Consider the following 19,183-nt stretch of genomic DNA (forward strand, 5'->3'; position numbering starts at 1 on the left):
GATGAGTTTCTGAGCAAAGACAAGAAGCATCACATCAGGATCTATAATTACAATATTAGCTCCATAGCGAGATAAAAAGAAACAGGGTTAAATGGCAGACGAGTTCAATGAACCGTCACATGTACGGACTGGAACCTTTGACCTCCCGCGGGGCTCGTCAACCGGCCGTGAGGCAACGCTCGAGGCGGTGACCGCTGGCGTGTCACCGGCCTTTACGTCGTGAGGCGATGTCTCCATAATTAATGCAAAAAAAAAAAACAAAGGAAAGAAACGTGACTGTGCAGAGCTGTCTGGCCGAGAAAGTGACCGATTGGACCGGAAGTCAATCGTCATTGATTAATCATTTAAGTAAATTCTAAGCGAAAATGCAAATAAAGTAAAACAAGCGCAGATTCCGGCTTCTTGTGTGGTAATGTCGACTGTTTTTCACTCTTCTCTAACGAGGTTCTGGCCCCGATGGTCGGAGTCTCCCCCGGGGGTTTCCCGTTTTCAGACATTTTAAAGACCGAACGGTTCTTCGATTATTGGAGAATGCGATCCCGCAGATTGATCGGGTCTAAGGGAAAGGGGGGAGGTCACTCGGCCTCGGCTCCCCCGTGGGATCAGCGGCTGGTTTTTCATATGCATGCGCGACGCACACGTTTGCTTTCTGCGTTTGTTTGCCCCCCCTCCCTCAATCAATCAATTAAAAAATGGATACTGAAGTGGGCATGTTTTTGTACATGAGGGCCAGTGACTTTGTGTTTTGTTTTGTTTTGTTTTTTTTTTTGTCAAAAGTTGTAGGCGTTGACGGGCATGTCCGGGGCCGCCGTTTTTTAACGACGGAGTGGTTGGTCCGCTCGGGAGAAGATCTTTGGTGTAGTACAACGACAATCCCTCGTGCCGGTGATGTCTGACGACTTTTTTTTTTTTTTTTTTCCTGGCCTTTAAAATGCTTTCCCGGCGTCCATTTATAAGCCCAAAAAAAAAAGAAAAAGAAAAAGTTTTGATATTCCAGCAGAAGATTGCGATGGATTTACAGGTCGCACTTTAACGGACAAGCGACGGTTCTGTAGTTTAGTGTTTTAACCGACGACGTAAACTCGGCGGTGCCTCGGATGTTTGCGCGGTGTTGGGTTGAGCTAGCGTGTTGTCGGTTTGTTTGTTTTTTAACCGGTAAACTCGTAAAAAAAAAAAAAAAAAAAGAAACCCACTGATGGAGAACGGCGGCGAAGCGTCCCCGGAGGTTCAGACCGGGTCCCCCGAGGTCCCGAGGGGACCGGACCCGGACCCGGACCCGCGGAAGCTGCTGTTTTTCAAGGCTTACAGGAGGAGGTGGTTTGTTCTGCTGGTGCTGTGCCTGCTAAACTGCTCCAACGCGACGGTGAGTCAAGTGTTACCTGTCGCATCGTCTGCCTGACTGTCAGTAACAAAGTTGAGTTAAATGGAGATTGTGTTCCCCCGAGATCTGTCTTGCCAGTTCCCCCCTTTTCTTTAAATAACAGTTTGTTTGATTGTTTTTTTAGCGTAGGAAAGACCCAGAAACACAAGGTACTTCTCAAAACGGGAAGAATTATAGTATGGAAGCCCAGTTCTGCCAAAACGAAAAAACAAAACAAAACAAAAAAAAAACCGCACTTCCACCGCTAAACGAATATGACAAATCAAAATCCAGACTCGCTAATGCCACATGTGGACTGCACGATTTCAGATTAATATTGACCCACTTGCCCGTCTTGTCCTGGCCCTGGTGTGTCATAGTGGTAGCCCCCAGTTTGTGCCTCTGATGGTGGCCAATGAGTGTTACATAAACTACAAATTAAACAAAAAATTTAAAAAAAAAGAATGAGACCTACAAATGTATGCGACAGTTGGTGGTTAATTAATAGTGTTCACAGATGCTATTGTCCAAGCCATCAACAACAACAAAAAAAAAGATCACGTGAAATAATTTTACAAATAAAAATATCAGCATTTTAGACACACGTATTCGACTTCAAGTTGAATATGTGTGTGTATCAGGCATTGGTGACCATTATTGAAAGCACTTACCGTTGTTCTGAAGGTATTTTAAAAAGAGGTTAAAAATCTTTTTTTAAATCATTTAGGGAACTGAATTTTTTTTTTTTTTATCTCCATCCAGATAGTTAAAAGAGTCTTTAGGGATTCAGAGAATGTCATCAGAACAGTGCTAAGTGTTTTTAAACGACCCCCCCCTAACTTTAGGGAAACCGATGTTTACCCCCATGGCCTGAGTGTGTGTTAATATATGAGCGGCACTGACTGGGGCTATCATAGTGTGTAAGACGCCGGCAGCTGGGACGCCTCACCCAAACAGTAGAAAGTCTGAATGTTTTCCTTTAATCTCACCGAAAACCGTTTCCAGGCGGGATGGATGTATATCATGGGTCGGTGGGGAACGAAATATTCACGCGAGATACACTCCCACTGGACGGTGGAGAGGTCGCGCACGACATCTTTCTTCAACAGAACGCGTTGATTGGGTGGCGCACTCTGTCATTGATGTTCAAGTTATCACGTCGCAGCCGACGTTAAACTCGGCGCAGCATCCTGTGCCATGCGGAGAAGCACAAAACCGGAAGCCATGGGGCCTTTACGGTTTGGAACTGCAGGATCTCCGCTCTAACAACTCTCTTTATGTCTCAATGCTCAGAACGTTGTTGGCACATTTTGCACAGGAGGAAATACCCAGGGCGACTTGAATGCCTGCCTTTAACGGGCAGCTCGTTGGCTTTGCCGACCCGTTTCCAGCGTCGGATGGCAGATGGGGCTGTGTGCACAGCGGGCGGATGACACGCGGCGCCCTCTGATCGTTTTTGGCGGAACCTGATATCTGTTCCCCCGGGGGCGTTCTCATTGTAAAGCAGAGGGTGCCTCTCTCAATCACGCAGGCGAGGGGGGGGGCCCATCCCTCGCCTACGCCCAGCTCCCGCGGGACTCGCCCTCTCCTCTGGAGCTATCTGCTTCCAGACGCCCAGCTGTTGGAGAGGCGTTCGTGAGGTGGCAAATAAGAGCCGATGAGCCAGCTAGACATCAGTCTGTGCGACCCAGGCAGCTCTGCTGAGGGCTCAGGGTGTGATTGCGGAGGGTTGCAGACTGTTAGTCTCGTAAACTGACTTAGCATGGATTTTGAGAACCATACATTGTGTGTATTGATGTCTTTCTTTTTTTTGGGGGGGGGGGCCACAGGCAAAAGAGACCTCTGAAACTGGAAGCAGAACATAAAGCGCCAGGTTTTTCATTTGGAAGAAATAAAAATAAAACTCTCTCGAGGAGGAGGAAACCGAGACCTTCTTCCTGTTCGGGCTGGGAATCGAACTCTTTATGCGTCCCAAAAGAAATACGTCTTTATATATCGACAAGTATCTTAGACTGACCAAAAGTTGGGATCCAATGTTTGGTCATAGTCTTAGTCTTGACCGCATACTTTTTTGAATAAATAATGATTTTTGGTTTTTATTCAGTAAGAAGTATGAGCATTTATTTAGTTCCGGGAAAATATTTTAACGGCACTAGAATCAAAAAAAGGGCAAACACTCAGCAGCCCTTCTTCCCATAGGAATTGCCTTTTTGTCTGGGAGTTATCAAGTGAACCAATTAGTCCAAAAACTTTTTTTTTCTTTTTTTTTTCCCCAGAACATTTCAAAAATAGTTTTTCGAACATACAGGGCAAGGGGCTCTGGTCAAGCCTTTATAATTCACTTACCATATTTAACAGGGAAGCACAATATTTGCCTGCCGGTCAACTTCTTTGTGTCAGATTGCTTTAAGATACGCCACCGTAACGAAAATGATAATGATAATGACTGAAAGATAATAATAATAATGATGATGATAAGCACAAATCCAACTAATCCGCGCTGATACAGGGTTGATCCATTTGCATGTGCATTTGGATGTGACTCCTACTAGGCCCAAACTGAATGGATTATGTTGATGTATAATATAGTTTGACCAATATTGGATTTTTGAGCTGGAGACCGATATCAGTGAAGTTTAAAAAAAGAAGAAATCCAACAACGACATATCTGCAAAGCAACGTTGTTTTAGTGAAACACGTAACATAAAAGCAAATGGGTGAATAGATCCCTTAGATTTACACCCACTGATACAATGTAGGGAGGAAAAATGAACATTTCTGTTCTGCAGGTTTTCCTGTTGCTTCTCAGCTGACATACAAACTGACACCGGTAGATCTGTAAAAAGCTTCCACCGTCCTGACCGATTTCTATCTATTTCTAGCTCTAAGTTATCAAATTATGCGTAATTCAAAGTACTTTTTAAGAGTTAGGCACTAAAGGGAGATTTCTGTCATTTGATATTTACAAAGAGGTTCCACTTCAGGACAAGGTGTTAGAGCCTGCGTTTTTACAGGGAGGCAAAAATGTCTGGAAGTGCTTCGTCAAAAATAAGTATTACAAGCTTCATACGTTTGAATTGAAGTCACTCGTGCATGTTTCCTTCAGTGGCTGTCGACGCTTTGCATTGTTTTAAGGGCGTCTACATTTGCATGAAGCATTGTAGTTTCGATTACAATATGAAACTCTGGTAGCGGAAACTGCCAGAATGCATCTGCGTTTAGTCTGAGGGCGTCACCGGACATGTCGGACGGACGGCCCTGTCCCCCACGCAAGCAGGACAGGTCCCCGGAATAGCAGCAGCAGCAGGAGGAGGAATATGGCGGAAATGCAAAATGCGTTCCTCCCCTCATCGGGGACAAGACAGGGCATTGTGTGTCCACATCAGCTGACCGGCTTGCGTCCGCTCGGCACAAATGAGGTTTTCTTCGTTTCCAACGAAACGGGAGAGTCGTGCTCGTGCTGCCTTTTGTGACCTCGGTTTGGTTAACGGCTCGAGATTCATGCAATCTGCTCCGTGTGTGTGTGTGTGTGTGTGTGTGTATCGGCCCTGCGCGCAGCTTTATTCATCTATTTATTTATTTTACTCTATTAGCACCAGTCTCATCCAGTGAGAGCCTGTGTGGAGCAAAGGGACCACAGGCAACCTCGTCAGATTTATGGTTGTATCATTGTAATCAGGATGTTGGTTCGCTACTTTTTTGTGAACCAAAGAAAATTAGGTTACTGGGGAGAAATCAATTTATGGCAGGAAAACAGGGAAAGCATTTACTGTACATGCACTGCAGTAACCTGGTTATTGTATAACTCGGTAATAAGACTTTTTATAGGCTCTGCAGTGAGAGAGAGTGCGTCGTTTTTCCCTGTGTGAATGTGTCTGAATTTAACGAATGGTGCGATGTTGAGCTGTAAAAACCATCTCGTTTAAACTTCCAGAAGCTGCTGTTCTTTATTTTAGCTTCAGTCTCAGTTTTAGCAAAGACGTTGGATTCAGTTATTCTGAAGTGAAGAATGAACTGCTCCTAAAAAAAAAAAAAACCAGAAAGGTGTCCTTTAATCCCTCTGACCTCGCTGCTGTCCATATGATCTCTTTGTCATGCACGTTAAATAAACAAAAACAAAAACCCAGTTATGCCTGTACATGTCCCAGAGATCAAGCTTCTGTGCAGAAACTTAGCTGGGTTACCTGGTTTCTCTAATCCCTTATCCCATGACAGAAACCGGTCTTACTGTTTACATGACATCTAATGAAAGGTTACCACGCCAAGCAGGCGGTAACTCCATTACTTAAGTGCATGTGAATGCCCTCGTTACCTGTCCGTTGCCCCTGTGAAAGGCCGCATTCCTGTCATCCACGGCATGCTGGGAAAGGCTGCGCCTCCTCACAGACGAGAGAGCAAATACTCAGATTTCAGTGTCGGCGTCCCGCTAAAGTAAATCAGCTTTCAGTTCTATCTTTTCTTTTTTTCTTTTTTGTAGTGAAATTTTAAAACGCTCGCCGGGGCCGACTCAAACCTCTACACCCTGCAGATTTACAAAAGGGCTGGTTTGGTCCCAGTCACCCTTACTAAGGATATAACGTTTAACAGATTTTAACAGTGTGCTGACCATTTATACTTAAGCACAGACAGAATCGACCTGTAGCTCCAGTAGTAGGGAGGTGATCACACCCGCAGGACCCCTGAACTCACGTCTCAAAATCCAAACTTGCAGCGTTGCTTTAATGTGTTGACTTTACAAACTTTCTCAACAGTTACATTTACAGCTACATCTTGTTTATGCATTTCTTAATTTTTATATCTTTTTTTTTTAAGATATATTTTTTACACGTAAAGCACATTGTAAAGTCTAAGTGCTATATTAAAACATCATTTCAGTTATTGTGTCTGAAAAAAATTGAGAACTAATAAGAAAATACCTTTTTAATCCCTGAAATTTTGGACTTCCTATGTCGAGCTTTCTGCAGGAACATAAAAGTGCTCCCATGTATTTCGTTTCTAAAGCCACACTCCCAAAAATCCTCACTATCAAATTATCACAGAAAACTGGTAACTTATACTCTTAAGAAATACTAAATGATCTTACCGTTTTTTTTCAGAGTAATCAAAATGCAGGACTTTAGAAATGACTTCACAGTGAGCTTTATTTTTGAAAATCAGTGTTAGCAGTCATTTCCTGAGGGTAGCCAGTGCTTTTTCCCCCCAAAGTAGAAAAATTTAATTTAGGAATAAAACTGAAAAAAGTGTGTGTGTGTGTGTGTGTGTGTGTGTGTCCCCAGATATGGCTGACCTTTGCGCCAGTCGCGGACCAGTCTGCCCAGTACCTGAAGGTCACTCTGGCAGAAATCAACTGGTTGTCACTGGTCTACATGGTGGTGGCCATACCGCTCAGCTTTGGGACCACATGGATGCTGGACACCCTCGGGCTACGGATCACGGTACAAACTGCACCCTGAACTAAATTAGGTGGTGTTGTATCATTAACCATTTGTGGGCTACGAACGTTTTTGTTGATACAGTATATCGGAGCTACATTTTCCAGGAAATGAGAAATATTCCTTTTTCTGTAATGGAAGCTGTGTGTTTTTAGTTGACTGCTAGTTGACGCTAACTGTGTCCAGGAATAAAAAAAACAAAAAGGAACAAGATACCTGACGTCCCATTATGGAGGGAGTGTAATCAGATGTGGAGTCATGTACTGAAATTCGGTTTATTGGCTAAGCAGCGGATTTTTTTGACATAATTTTGTATTTTCAACAATTCTTCTTAGAAAAATGGATGTCATTCTCCCATTTTACTGGTTTGTAGCTGAGGAAAACTGAAATGACCTAAATTAATTTCATCAAATGTGCACAAGTCAACTGACGGCACTGGATTAAGACGAGATATTGAAATTTTCAGTGTTGGCGTCCTGCTAAAATCCGCTTTAAGGTTTTAGCATTTGTTTTAAAATGCGGGTTGGGGTCAACTCAAACTTTTGCACAGCGCAGATTTACAAAAGGGCATTCGGGCTTTTATCCCGTCTGGTTGGGTTTCATTGACAACCGCTCTCAGGGGGTCTTATCAAGCACGTAGTGTAATCCGATGTGGAGTCGCGTGCTGAAATTCAGATTATTGGCTAAGCAGCATGGAGTTGACGAGGAATTTGCCTTGACAAGTGGGTGCTAACACCTATGGTACGAAAAAAGACAAATCCTCCAAAGTCACTAAATACGACTGATGAGTAAATACACTTGAAGTAATAAGCTGCAAGACAAAGGCAGCTCAGACGTATATGAAGAGAAACTGCTTGACAGAATGAAATGAGTCGAAAAATGCACAGTTTTTGCGAGATCTGTATTGTATTCACGTTTTCGCCAGCCACTCTTTCTCCTGCCGCACAGGAAACGATGTGTTAAACAAATTTGGTTTGTTCGGAGTAAACGGACGACCGACGGTCTAATGGACTTTAGTAGCGATTCAGCCTCCGCGGTTAAACTGATCAACGGTGCAGTCGGGCTGGATTTCATTTGCCGCCAGTCACAAACGAACCCGCCTTTTTTTTTTTTCCGCTCGCAGAGTTAAATCTGATTGAACTCTGACACGTGAAAACGTGAGGCTCTCTATTTTGATGGATCTGTATCAGCTGCTTAAAATCCGCTCTCCCCTCGCTCCTGTACCCGGCTGTGTTGTGTCCAGCTCAGCCTGCTGGTGTTGCCAGCCGGGCTCTACAGTGCCGCATCCCGCTGCATCAGCCAGCGAAACTTAGCGTGGGAAAGTGAAATATCTCTTGGGCGCAGTGGTGGGTGACTCTGAGCTCAGACACGTGAGGTCGTAAAGTTACACAGATTCACTGAGCTGTGACGCTAATAATCATCGGCAAAGCAGCGTAGGAAACATTCAGCGGCAGCTTCTCGTTACAGGAGGCGGTTCAACCGACAAACGTCGCGGGCAACTGTGGCTAATTAATGATAACTGTCAGTTATTTGATGACGGGCCCAAGTCAAACCCGGCTGCTGTCGCCCTGCGTGATCTCTGCGCATTCGTCAAGCATAGTCTGCGGGGGGAAGAACCTCCACGCTGTAACGCCGCTGTAACGCCGCGATTGACCTTGGCTGCCATCCTGACCTTGCAGTTGATCCTGGGCTCCTGGCTGAACATGTTTGGAGCCCTGCTGCGCCTGGTTGACATAACGACGGGCAGCGCTCTTAAAATCCAGTACCCGCTGGTGATGCTGGGTCAGACCCTCGGCGCCCTGGCTCAGCCCCTCATCATCTTCACCCCCACCAAGCTGGCAGCTCTCTGGTTCCCCGACCACCAGCGGGCCACGGCTAACATGATCGCCTCTATGTGTGAGTGATTTACTGTTCATTATCACTGAGAACTGCGCGCGGCTTCATCACTGCTACGGCTACCGCTGCATTCACACAGCCCTTGAAGATTTTCCTGCTGGCTGTTGGTCATATGTAATTTAAAAGCAACTTATTAAGTTGACAGCATGTCAGGAATGTGTTTGTTGTAGCTTATTGTGAATTTCTTTGCCCCCAAGTGACCAAAAAAAAAAAAAAAATCTATTTTTGCAGCTTTAATGAGTAATGCTTTCATCAAACTTGGCTATTGAATCACCCTTTAACGAGAAGCTTAGAAGACAAGAGGATTCCCGAAAAGATGATTTTCATTAAATGAGAAAAGAGAGGGCAAGGAGGACTTTTCTCCAGTTACCGTCAGATTTATGTTGATTCACCGAAGAGGGTGAATTAAAAATAGACAAGCGATTGAAACTTCTTCTTTTTTTGCGGCTCTTGCTTCATCAGGGGTTTTTTTCCATTTCTAACACAACACATTTGGCCGGCGGACAGACGGACAGCAGCTTGTGAATTTTTGTTAAAATGGGTTAAAATTAAATAGACAGTCGGCTACATGTAAACTGTAGACCCAAGGCTTTGGTCATAATTCAAATATGGGGGGGGGTGATCTTGACAAACGGCTTTCAGGCCAAAACGATCAACACAAAACTAAAAAAAAAAAAGACAAAGAAGGGTGTCTGAAATGACCTAAATTAATTTCATCAAATGTGCACAAGTCGTGCTGAAATTCAGTCTATTGGCTAAGCAGCATGGAGTTGACGAGGAATTTGCCTTGACAAGTGGGTGCTAACACCTATGGTACGAAAAAGACAAATCCTCTCGAAGTAAATACACTCAAAGTAATAAGCTGCAAGACAAAGGCAGCTCAGACGTATATGAAGAGAAACTGCTTTACAAAAGGGCATTCGGGCTTTTGTGGAAAACTGTTCAGTGAATGTGCTGCTTTAACCCTGCATTTCACTATTGCTGCTAAAGCCTCAGACTGTCTACAACCCAGTCATTTCGTTTTTCTATTAAATCTTGCTTTTTTTTTCCCAGTTTATTTGACCCGAATGTAAAAGAACTTTATTATTCAATTACTATGATCCTAATAATAATTATTTATTATTATATTTCGTGTCAGTGCCTGTGTCTGACGTAATTTGTCCGGTTGTGGTCCGCTGTGTGACAGTTTAAACAGGAACTGGGTCAGTTTCCTCACGTGATCGCATTTTGGCATTTTGTCAGTAAACTCTGAAGTGAGCACAGCAAGATGAAAGATGTGCACAGAGATAGACAACCAGTGTTTAAAAAAAAAAAAAAAAAAAACAACTTCAATTTGGTTTCATTATGTACAGGAATAAAAAGGGAAGAAACAAAAGACAGAATCCTTATATTTAAAAAGAAGAGAGCGTGTTAAAGAGAGTGAAATAGGAAGCTGTTGGATCAGAGATGAATTCACTGAGGAGGTCATTCAAGGTGTTTCTCACAGATAGTTTTAAGATAAGAACTGAGACGGTTGAAGCGCGGCACGGCGAGTGGAATAAGACTCCGCTGATTCTTAATATAGGACAGAAGGCCAGAATAGCCCTCAGTCACACTTCTCCTTTCCCTCCCCAGCCAATCCCCTGGGCATCCTCCTCGCCAACATCATCTCTCCAATGATGGCTCAGACGTCTGAACAAATGCCAGTCCTGGTGAGTTGAACGAGGGAGAATTCTTCAGCCTTCGTCGCCACCCTAACGGTGACCCACGTAGCCCTATGGCCCTCGGTTTGGACGCTTAAAAGTCTCCCAAAAAAAAAAAAAAAAAAAGGTTAATGAGCAACGACTGTCTCCTCTCCCAGTTACATATACAATGACCAAGCAGACCAGCGATGGGAGGAAGGCTGGCTCCGTGTCGTGAACCAGGAGGATGTTAAAAAGCTCCATGCTTGGGTTCATGAAATGTGTGTAATGTATCATTGTATTAGTGTTTCTTTTTTAGGACCTTCACGGCAGCAGCAGACAAGACACAGTTACTGTAGAGACTAGCGGGTGAAGAACGGGGAACATCTAGCTGCTAAAGGGCCAGATATTTGTCTCAGAAGACCAAAGCTGAGCTAAAAGGAGAGCGATAACTGGGCTTTGAGTCGTCAGGCGGACACAGCCTCGGCACTAATGTTGCTCTGCGTCTGCTGAACGTGCAAGTAGGCAAGCGCTTGCTAACTCACCGGCCAAAGCAACGCCAAAACGCGGGGACTGTGTTTTTCAGCTTACCCTGGAGTTTTTCTGTCCTCAAGTGGACCCAAAAAAAAGAAAAAAAGAAAACTGAATTATTGCAGCTTCCGTGAGTAATACTTGAATCAAGTGGAGCCACTGTTCGGGCATCGCCGAACATCATGCGTGAACGTGAAGAAATGCACGAGTGCGGTAACGAAACGCGGATCCAGCGCAGCTCGGTTATGGATACAAGTGACCACAGGTGTCCTGCATACGCAGGGGTTTTATGGGTCATATCAGCAGTGTCACCAGACTGACTCTGGTCGGGGACGTTTGCGGCACGTCAGCCCCCTATGTCCCCCATGGCTAATGTGAACTTTCCAGTGATGGCAAAAAAGACTAAAACAAGATCTTAAAGAAAAGAGAGAAAAGCATCAGTTGGCCTAGAATCACTGGATTCCCGCCGGCCGTTGAGGGATTGCAGCTTCTAATCCAGAAAACCGCAGCAGCCCACTGGGGCTCCGGCCGCCTCGTCCGCTAATGATGATGAACTGCTTTGATTTAAGGTGCTAAACATCCATTTATCATCACAGTGTGTGTGTGTGTTTCTCTCCTCCTCTAGCTGCTGGCCTACGCGGTCCCGTCATGCATCATCTGTTTCATAGCAACAGTGGGGATACGGAGCAGCGCCCCCCCCACGCCGCCCTCAGCCAGCGCCGAGTCCTCCGGCTCTGAGCCGTTCGTACACGGGGTCAAGCTGGTAAGGACGCACAAAAGGCGGGAAAAGACGAGCGCGAGAGCAACATAAAACGGGTGTCGTTCTTAGATTACGGATTCTCTCACAGATGCGAAAACGGCGTGACAGTGTTAAGGGAGCGGCCTCGTAGCGATGAACCTGTAGTGAAATATCTGCGGAATCCATTTTGGACCTGTTTTGTATAGTATTTTGTTTTGTCATGGCGTCGTTTTCGGTGGAAAAGCTCTTTAAAAAGGCCACTGTCCACTGCCTTCCTCAGCTGGTGAACCTAGCGGAGCATGGAGCAGCCAAAGAGCCAGATATTTCCCTCAGGAGTCGGTAGAGACCAAGAACAAGGCTCAAAGAGAGGGAATGCTGGACTTAGATTTGCCAGGTGGCCGGAAACACAACTGGTAATGAATGATAGTGTCCTGTAACGGTGTTTCCTAACGGCTTGGTGACAGATTTTCATATTTCCTCCCTTAAGTTTTCGAACGGAGATCAGGATCAGATAGAATCAGACGGGTTCAGACAAACAGCGGTAACAATCCCAGCTGTCTGGGAACATCCATCAGTTTCTACAGACCGACCTCCTGGTCCCTGTAGGTGGACGTGCATAGTCTTCTGCACAAAGAGGCTCCAGGCTTTGTGAGATCGTTGAGATAATCCGGCTGAACTGCTTACGACCTGTCCGATTGCTCGCCTCTCTTGCCCCAGCTGACCAGCCGTGCTGCTTTTTTCCCGGGTCTGAGCAAGTGGGATGTTTTCAAGGCCGACAGAAATCCTGGAAGAAAACTGTGAGAACAGGACCCGAGCGGTAACAAACTGGAATAACGCTTTAAATGAGAAGGGGAGGGGTGTGTTTCCTGTATTTTTCAGAATTCACATTAGGGGGACGACAGATGAAAATTAGCCTTTAGCTTTGGTACAATAAATGCATTGTGCATTGTCCCTGTCACATAAACGGGCAAATAGGAAAAAAAAACCAAATAAACGGAGCACTGTATTTCCAGCCCCCCATCACAGTCAGACCCCCACCTCCAGGCTCAGAGCAAGAACATGTTTAGCAGTAGTAGTAGTCAGTCTCTTTTCTAGCAAATAAAAAGTAATGGGACGCACAGTAGTTCCTACAGAGACGGGGTCTGACAGAGTACTAGAGCAATTTAGATCTGCACCACCACGAAGCTGGGGGGGGGGCTCACAAGAGACTGGTCCAAATCAAAGCAGCAGAGGTCAAGACGTCCTGACTATAATGTATTTATATATATATGTATAAGGCCTTAATATAGGTCAGGCACCTAAAACACTGGCTCCTACAATTCCCATAATGCAACTCCTGTTAGATCTCCACAGACATTTGGTCTTGTCGGACACTTCCTAACGAGCCCTCTCACTCGGCTTCCTCTCCAGTTGCTGAAGAACAAAGCCTACCTCGTCCTGCTGCTCTGCTTCGGCTCGGGCATGGCCGTCTTCACCTGCTTCTCCACGCTGCTGCAGCAGATCCTGTGTGCGCAGGGATACGCCGACGTAAGTCCGCCATCGCCGTTCCCCCGGAGGTGTATTTGACATTAAATGTTGGGTTTAGGGTCTAAAAGCATCGCACAGCAGTGTTTTATGGGTTAGTAAACTGTCTCAGTGGGAAAAAGGGGGGGGGAAAGACCAGGGATCAACAAATAAATGGATTATTTACTTTACAAGTTATCAATATCTGCATTGACAGCAAAAAAAAAAAAAAAAGGTTTTAAGAAAGTGATTGACGACTTTCTCAAGAAAGCAAACTATCTTTTACATAATTGACGCTAAGCGTCTCAGAAGCAGTCGGGTGCCGAGTGAACCCGTGTCATCTCGCCCCCGCAGGACTTTGCCGGCCTGTGCGGTGCTCTCTTCATCGTGTTCGGCGTCGTGGGCGCCGGAGCTCTGGGACTCTACGTCGACAAGACCAAGAGGTTCACCGAGGCCACGAAGGTCAACATGAGCCTCACCGCGCTGGCCTGCGTCGCCTTCTCCGTGGTGAGACCGCGGGACAGGGAAGGGTGTAGAGCTCGAGAGCAGCTTTTGAGAAGGCCGGTAGTTCATTTAATCAGTACCCGTCTTCACCTCCCTCAGGTACCTGCTACCTCAGGAAAACACGGACTACAATTCTCCCTGTTGAGCATTTATTAACCATCTATTAACATTCAATAAATGGTTCATAACACACTATAATTTAGTTGTAAGAAGATAGTTTTTTTTAATGTACAGTATTTTTTCAACATTTAAAATTTCTGCCAAAAAGACACATTTTATGTTGTTACAGCTGCGTTTCACTCTGTTGTCGTTGGCGAACTGTTCGTACGGCAGCGTCGAGTCGCGGTTTCCACGGGAGGAGTTACAGGTGTCAACAAATCCACGAACAAACGCCTAGATCCGCTTACGACTCGATACCAGTGCGTTATAGACCGTTTAGGAAACGTGCACACGCCGCTCGTAAATGCTGAGCGGGGGGATCTAAACCTCTGATTGCAGCTGGTGGACGCGGACGTCGTGGGCTCCTTTTTCCCCGGCGAAAGCCTCGCGGTATATTCAAGTTGGCGTCGGCAACGCCGGGCGAACAGACGAAGGGAGCGGGAACGCTCACGGTGTTTGACGTGTGTTTGAACGCCTTAAGAGAGACGGCCTCCGCTCTGTGCTTTAATCAGGGCCTGTTGTGACAGTCGCTCTTGCTTTTCTGTCACGTGAACGCGGTGACAGCTCAGTCAGGTACGGCACGAATAAAATCCCCGCACGAGGTCATCTAGAGGTCGCCGGCAGTATGAAGCGAATGCTTTGTGTTATTTTTCCTTTTCGTTAGAGGGCTGTTTTATAATTCAGACGCCCTGGATTTGCTACGGTGGACGTAGCGCTTTATAAATAAAGACGCTTTCTCAGGTTAAAGGAAAAGAATCTACATGAATGTGTAAAATTCCCGCCACATTGTCAAAGGTTCAGTGTTCAGGGAAGTGTTTAGCCACATCTCTCCATTTACATTATATATAATATTAAGTCGTGCGGTCTCACACATAAGCGTGTGAAAATTAAATATTTTGTTCTTGTTTCAGTAGCCAGTTATTTGGTCATCGATCAAAAATTGGCTGATAAAATGGTGAGTGACTGTTTAAAAAATAAACCGACGTTAGATGGGCGGTTTTCCATGGGAGGAAACCGAACCGGCGACCCGCCACGTGTGAGCGATGGTCTGTGTCTGCGGAGCATCCGTCTCCTCTGTATTCCCAACGAACGGTGAGCCTGAGAGCTGCCTGTTGCTCCGCAGATGTAAGTACTTCGATGGTCTGGATGAGTGCTGGACAATCTGTTGCAAGGCAATACAACAGCGCTGCCGTAGTTTCCACTTTAAGGATTTTATGACGTGTATCCGTACGTGTGTGTGGGAGTTAATAGACTGCAAATTTGCACAGTGACTCCATGAAGAGATACCACTTCTTCTTCTTCTTGTCCTGAAGATGTTGCTCCAGAGATTTAGTTCTTTCTGCCCTGTTGCTACTCTCTTCGGCTCAGAGCTTCTTCTTCTTCTTTTTTTTATTCCCCCATCTGCTCACCTTCCCTCAGGTGTCTCGGCTGCGGGAGCAGAAGGCCGCCGTGGCCGCCGTCTGCTCTCTCTTTGGCTTTTTCGGTTTCTCCATCTACCCGGTGGCCATGGAGCTCTCCGTGGAGTGTTCGTATCCCATCGGGGAGGCCACGTCGGCCGGGCTCATCTTCGTATCGGGGTACGGCTGTCTGAGCCAAACACACACGCACTTTACAGTAGGACAGGTTTTTATTAACTAGACCGAGCAGGTAAAAGTCTGATTACAGGTCAGTGTTTTCCTTTTTTCTTTTTTACTGATTTTCACTGAAAACAATGGATGCAGATCAGTTGAAAGGGATTTTCACTCCAAACATCTAAAAATGTTTGCAGCAGTTTACAGTAAATTATTTATTTTTTGAGTTTTTAATGGTCAACATCAACTCTGCTTGATGAAATTCATGTCAGCCGTGACTTCTTCTCTGTGATCCTTTTCCAGGCAGGTCCAGTCTGTCCTCTACATAATCCTCCTTCAGGCTTTGACCAAACGACTCGCCGACTCCCCCCTGTCGACCTGCGGGGATGCGGTCCTGAGCTGGAGAGGTAGGTCCCCGCCGTGAGCGTCTGATGGAGGGACGCCTCAGCGGGGAAATCGAACCGCGTTCGTTCTCTCAGACTTCTGGTTGTCAAAGTACAAAATAGTCACGGGAAGCGTTGCGCATCGGTGTCTCTAAATGGCAGCGAGCAGAGACCTTGTAGTGTTTTGACTGTTGTGCGGTTGTTCAGGCGTGAGCTGTGTGTGTGTGTGTGTGTGTGTGTGTGCTAGAAGTGCGGTAGCAACATTTGGAGCATTTCATTTATAACGACATTATAAAATGTACAAATGTTGAGATTAACCACGGGCAATCTCCCAAATCTTTCCCCGCACATCACGGCAAAGTCAGTCCCTCTTCACCCGAACGTGACATTTACCCTCTAACGACGTGTAAACCCGGGCTGTCGGGGATGTTGAGTCCCGGGGAACTGAGGCCAGTCCTTTTTTTTTTTTTTCTCGCCCTCAGTGCCAGTGCTGGTGATGGCAGGACTGTGCGCTTTCTTCACCTGCTGCTTCGTCATCCTCTTCCACACGCGATACAGACGACTGGAGGCCGAGGAAAAGGCCGCGTACGGGGCCGAGCGGATCAACGGCTCAACGTCCAGCGGCCACGCGCCTCCGGGCGCGGAGACGTGAACCTGCCGGCTGACTCGCGACGAGAGAGAGAGAGACGGAAACACAGGGAATCGTGCGTGTGATCACAACTACAGTTGGTTTCTTTGTCGTTTGGTTTTGGTAACCTCAGATCAATAGGGTTTGTTTGTTTTCGTACCACAATGATTCTTTTGCACAATATTGGGGCCAAACTTTGAGTAACAATAACAGATTTTACCTTAATACCACTGCTACTAACACGTAATCCTCAAATTACTATAATAAGGACCATCAACTATTTATCTACAAAAATTAAACTCTGCAGGTTGTTCTTATCATTCCATTAATAAATGGAGAATGTGTTTCTGTAATACACTGAATGATGCTGGGCTTTTACAGACAGAAAAAGTTCCTCATAATTTGTGTAAATATTTTCTTTCCAGATATTCTGGCAGGTCTGATTGAGAAATCCCAGTTAGCAGGGAAAATAATTCTCTGGATGGAAGTACTGCTCAGAGGGTTTGAATGATTATTCAACTCTGTTGTTCATGGGACAAGGTCGTTTTTAACAGAACTTACCTTTGATTTAGGGTAAAAAACTATAGGACAAACCTGAAACACAGACTACAACTTCCCTGTGGGCAGAGAAATGACACATCCTGTGGCTGAACACTGCCATCGCTCACCCAGACTTCATTCTGGGCTGAAGTTAAATGGCCGGTGGAAAGTTACCAAACTACTTGTCTCACAAACTAAAGAGTTCCCCTGGACGGCGTGTGCAACCGCTCCATCCAGAGGAAAAGCTGAACTCATCAGCGTCAGGTCTCCCTTACCTCGCCCTGCGGGAGAACAACTTAGGTACTGTACCACTCGCTGCTGTTGGAGGCTCATCGCAGAAGCTGCCCAGGAAAAAGAAAACGCTAATTTTTCCATTAAGTGGCATTTGAAGGGGAGATCCTCGGGGAAACATCAGTGCGATGTTTCGGCACATGGCGGGAGGATTGCGTGTGTCCACGTTCCCTCAGTGCCCCGGCGTTTCGTTGAAATTCCCAGCATTCCCTTCTTCAGGGAATCACCGAAAACGAAGGCAGGAACTGTCGTGCGACTCAAAACCCAGCAGGGCTTTAAGCTGCACTGCGTCCTGCTCTATCTCCTGCCACCGTGCAGGAACTGTGGATTCTTTTTGATGCTCAGGCTCTGACAACAAAACCTGATTCTCACCGCTGGTGCTTTAGAAACACTTTCTGCTGTCTCCTCCGGCGCTGCCGGAAATAACTCGATGCGTCGTCGCATCCTCATAGGCACATCTGACTCTTATCCTCTCTACTAAAACCACTAAAAAGTTACTGTTTACTGACATATTCCGACTCTACTGTGCCACTAATCCTGTTCTGTGTAATCGAAATTGAAATCCGTGCCTGTTGTTGTGTTGTGGGGGAAACAAAAGCCCTAGTCACAGCATTTAACTACTTGTTAAAGGCTTAATTTTGTCAGAAAGTTGCGGCGTTTGTGCAGTAAAAGGGAGTAAACTCAGTTCCGACTGTGTGCACTGACAAAATAGGCAAATAAAGGTTGTGTGTATGGTAGATGATACATTTTTAAAGTGTGCTGAATGTTTCGCAACCAAATAAGCTGATTTTAATTCTTCCAAGAGTTAGGACCAATAATGCTGTTTTGTATTTCTCAAGGAGGTAAAATGAGGTATTTTTCTGAAAGCTGAAGGACTTGAATGATGTACGCTGAGGATGGAGGACATGTCTGACTTCACCCACAGACATCTGTGAATACAAGCACTTCCTCCGGCGCTCTGTAAGGAAAACAGTCTGTCTGGCTCTGCGTCTGGGATGGGAAGCGTCTATTTTAAGTTCCCTCACACTGAGGTGTGTTTCTCGAGGCCGATGCTCCAATAAGGATTGTTTTTTCTCAAGTTTCTCTGTTTCGGTGCCTCAAAAAGTCAACGTTTTCAAGAGTCGGATAAATTTGTTGGAAATCTGCGCCACTGAAGCAGAATTTCAACGAGTCCTCCATCCTCCATCTTGTGGGCCGGGTCTTGTAGAGGGACTCGAGCTGTAAGACCTTTTTAATTTATATTGACCTCATTTGTTGTAAAGTTGTTTTCAGTTTGCTTTAATTTTTCTTTATTAAATAATGAACACACAGAAAACCACGAGTATGTTGGTATTATTCCATCATAGGGAAACTGTAAGGGTGCAACCAAGAATGATTTTCATTTTTCTTTAATAGTCGATTGATTGTTCGGTGTATAAAATGTCCATCATTATTCCCTGAAGCCCAAGGTGATATATTCAAATTGCTTTTTTTTTTCTTCCTGACCAACAGTCAAACGCAAAAAGTTTGACTTTACTGTTATAGAAAATTGTGAAAGCAGCAAAAATTCAGTCGAAGCAGTTACCAGAGAATTTTAAGTATTTTTTTCCATTAAAAAAAAAAACAACTTTAACGATATCTAAACTGTTGCCATTAATTTTCTGTCAATCAGCTAATTGATTGATCATAATTACTGCTGTAGAGCACCAGTTGATTTCTGGGAAACTGCTGTTTCTAGTGGAGGTCGGTAGGGACCCCGCCGGTGCCCTGTAGGAGCTTAATCTGAGAACGGGAATATGAGATTGCTATCGGCATGTTACAGATGAATTTACCAACATTTGAAAATGACTTAATGTGTCATTTGTGTTCATTTGACTTCCTCTGATAACAGTGGATTCAGATCGTGAGTAATGCAGCCCATGGCGTTCTATCCCTAAGGCCCAGAGTGATTTTAAAAAGTGATCCCATTAAGTACCGTCCAGGTGTGTGTGTGTGTGTGTGTGTGT

The 19,183-nt window shown here is 45.3% G+C and overlaps 1 protein-coding gene across 2 annotated transcripts; it reads left to right on the top strand.

Moving 5' to 3' along the window:
• Positions 1 to 1,190: 1,190 nt before the first annotated feature.
• On the top strand, positions 1,191 to 18,497 carry slc49a3 (solute carrier family 49 member 3). 2 transcript variants are annotated; one of them, XR_005706592.1, is made up of 11 exons: positions 1,191 to 1,363; positions 6,637 to 6,795; positions 8,472 to 8,688; positions 10,303 to 10,379; positions 11,506 to 11,643; positions 13,030 to 13,146; positions 13,477 to 13,629; positions 15,205 to 15,362; positions 15,660 to 15,763; positions 16,222 to 16,443; positions 16,793 to 18,497. XR_005706592.1 is itself a non-coding variant. In XM_040119959.1 (10 exons), the coding sequence occupies exons 1-10, from the start codon at positions 1,196 to 1,198 to the stop codon at positions 16,389 to 16,391; spliced, it is 1,461 nt and encodes a 486-aa protein (XP_039975893.1). In that variant the 5' UTR covers positions 1,191 to 1,195; the 3' UTR covers positions 16,392 to 18,497. The 2 variants fall into 2 exon arrangements, 1 of the variants encoding a protein (XP_039975893.1); XM_040119959.1 differs by having other exon boundaries at positions 16,222 to 18,497.
• The last annotated feature ends 686 nt before the right edge of the window (positions 18,498 to 19,183 follow it).

This window comes from Xiphias gladius, chromosome 23 (genome assembly GCF_016859285.1).
Source record: "Xiphias gladius isolate SHS-SW01 ecotype Sanya breed wild chromosome 23, ASM1685928v1, whole genome shotgun sequence".
Taxonomy (NCBI): Eukaryota; Metazoa; Chordata; class Actinopteri; order Istiophoriformes; family Xiphiidae; genus Xiphias; species Xiphias gladius.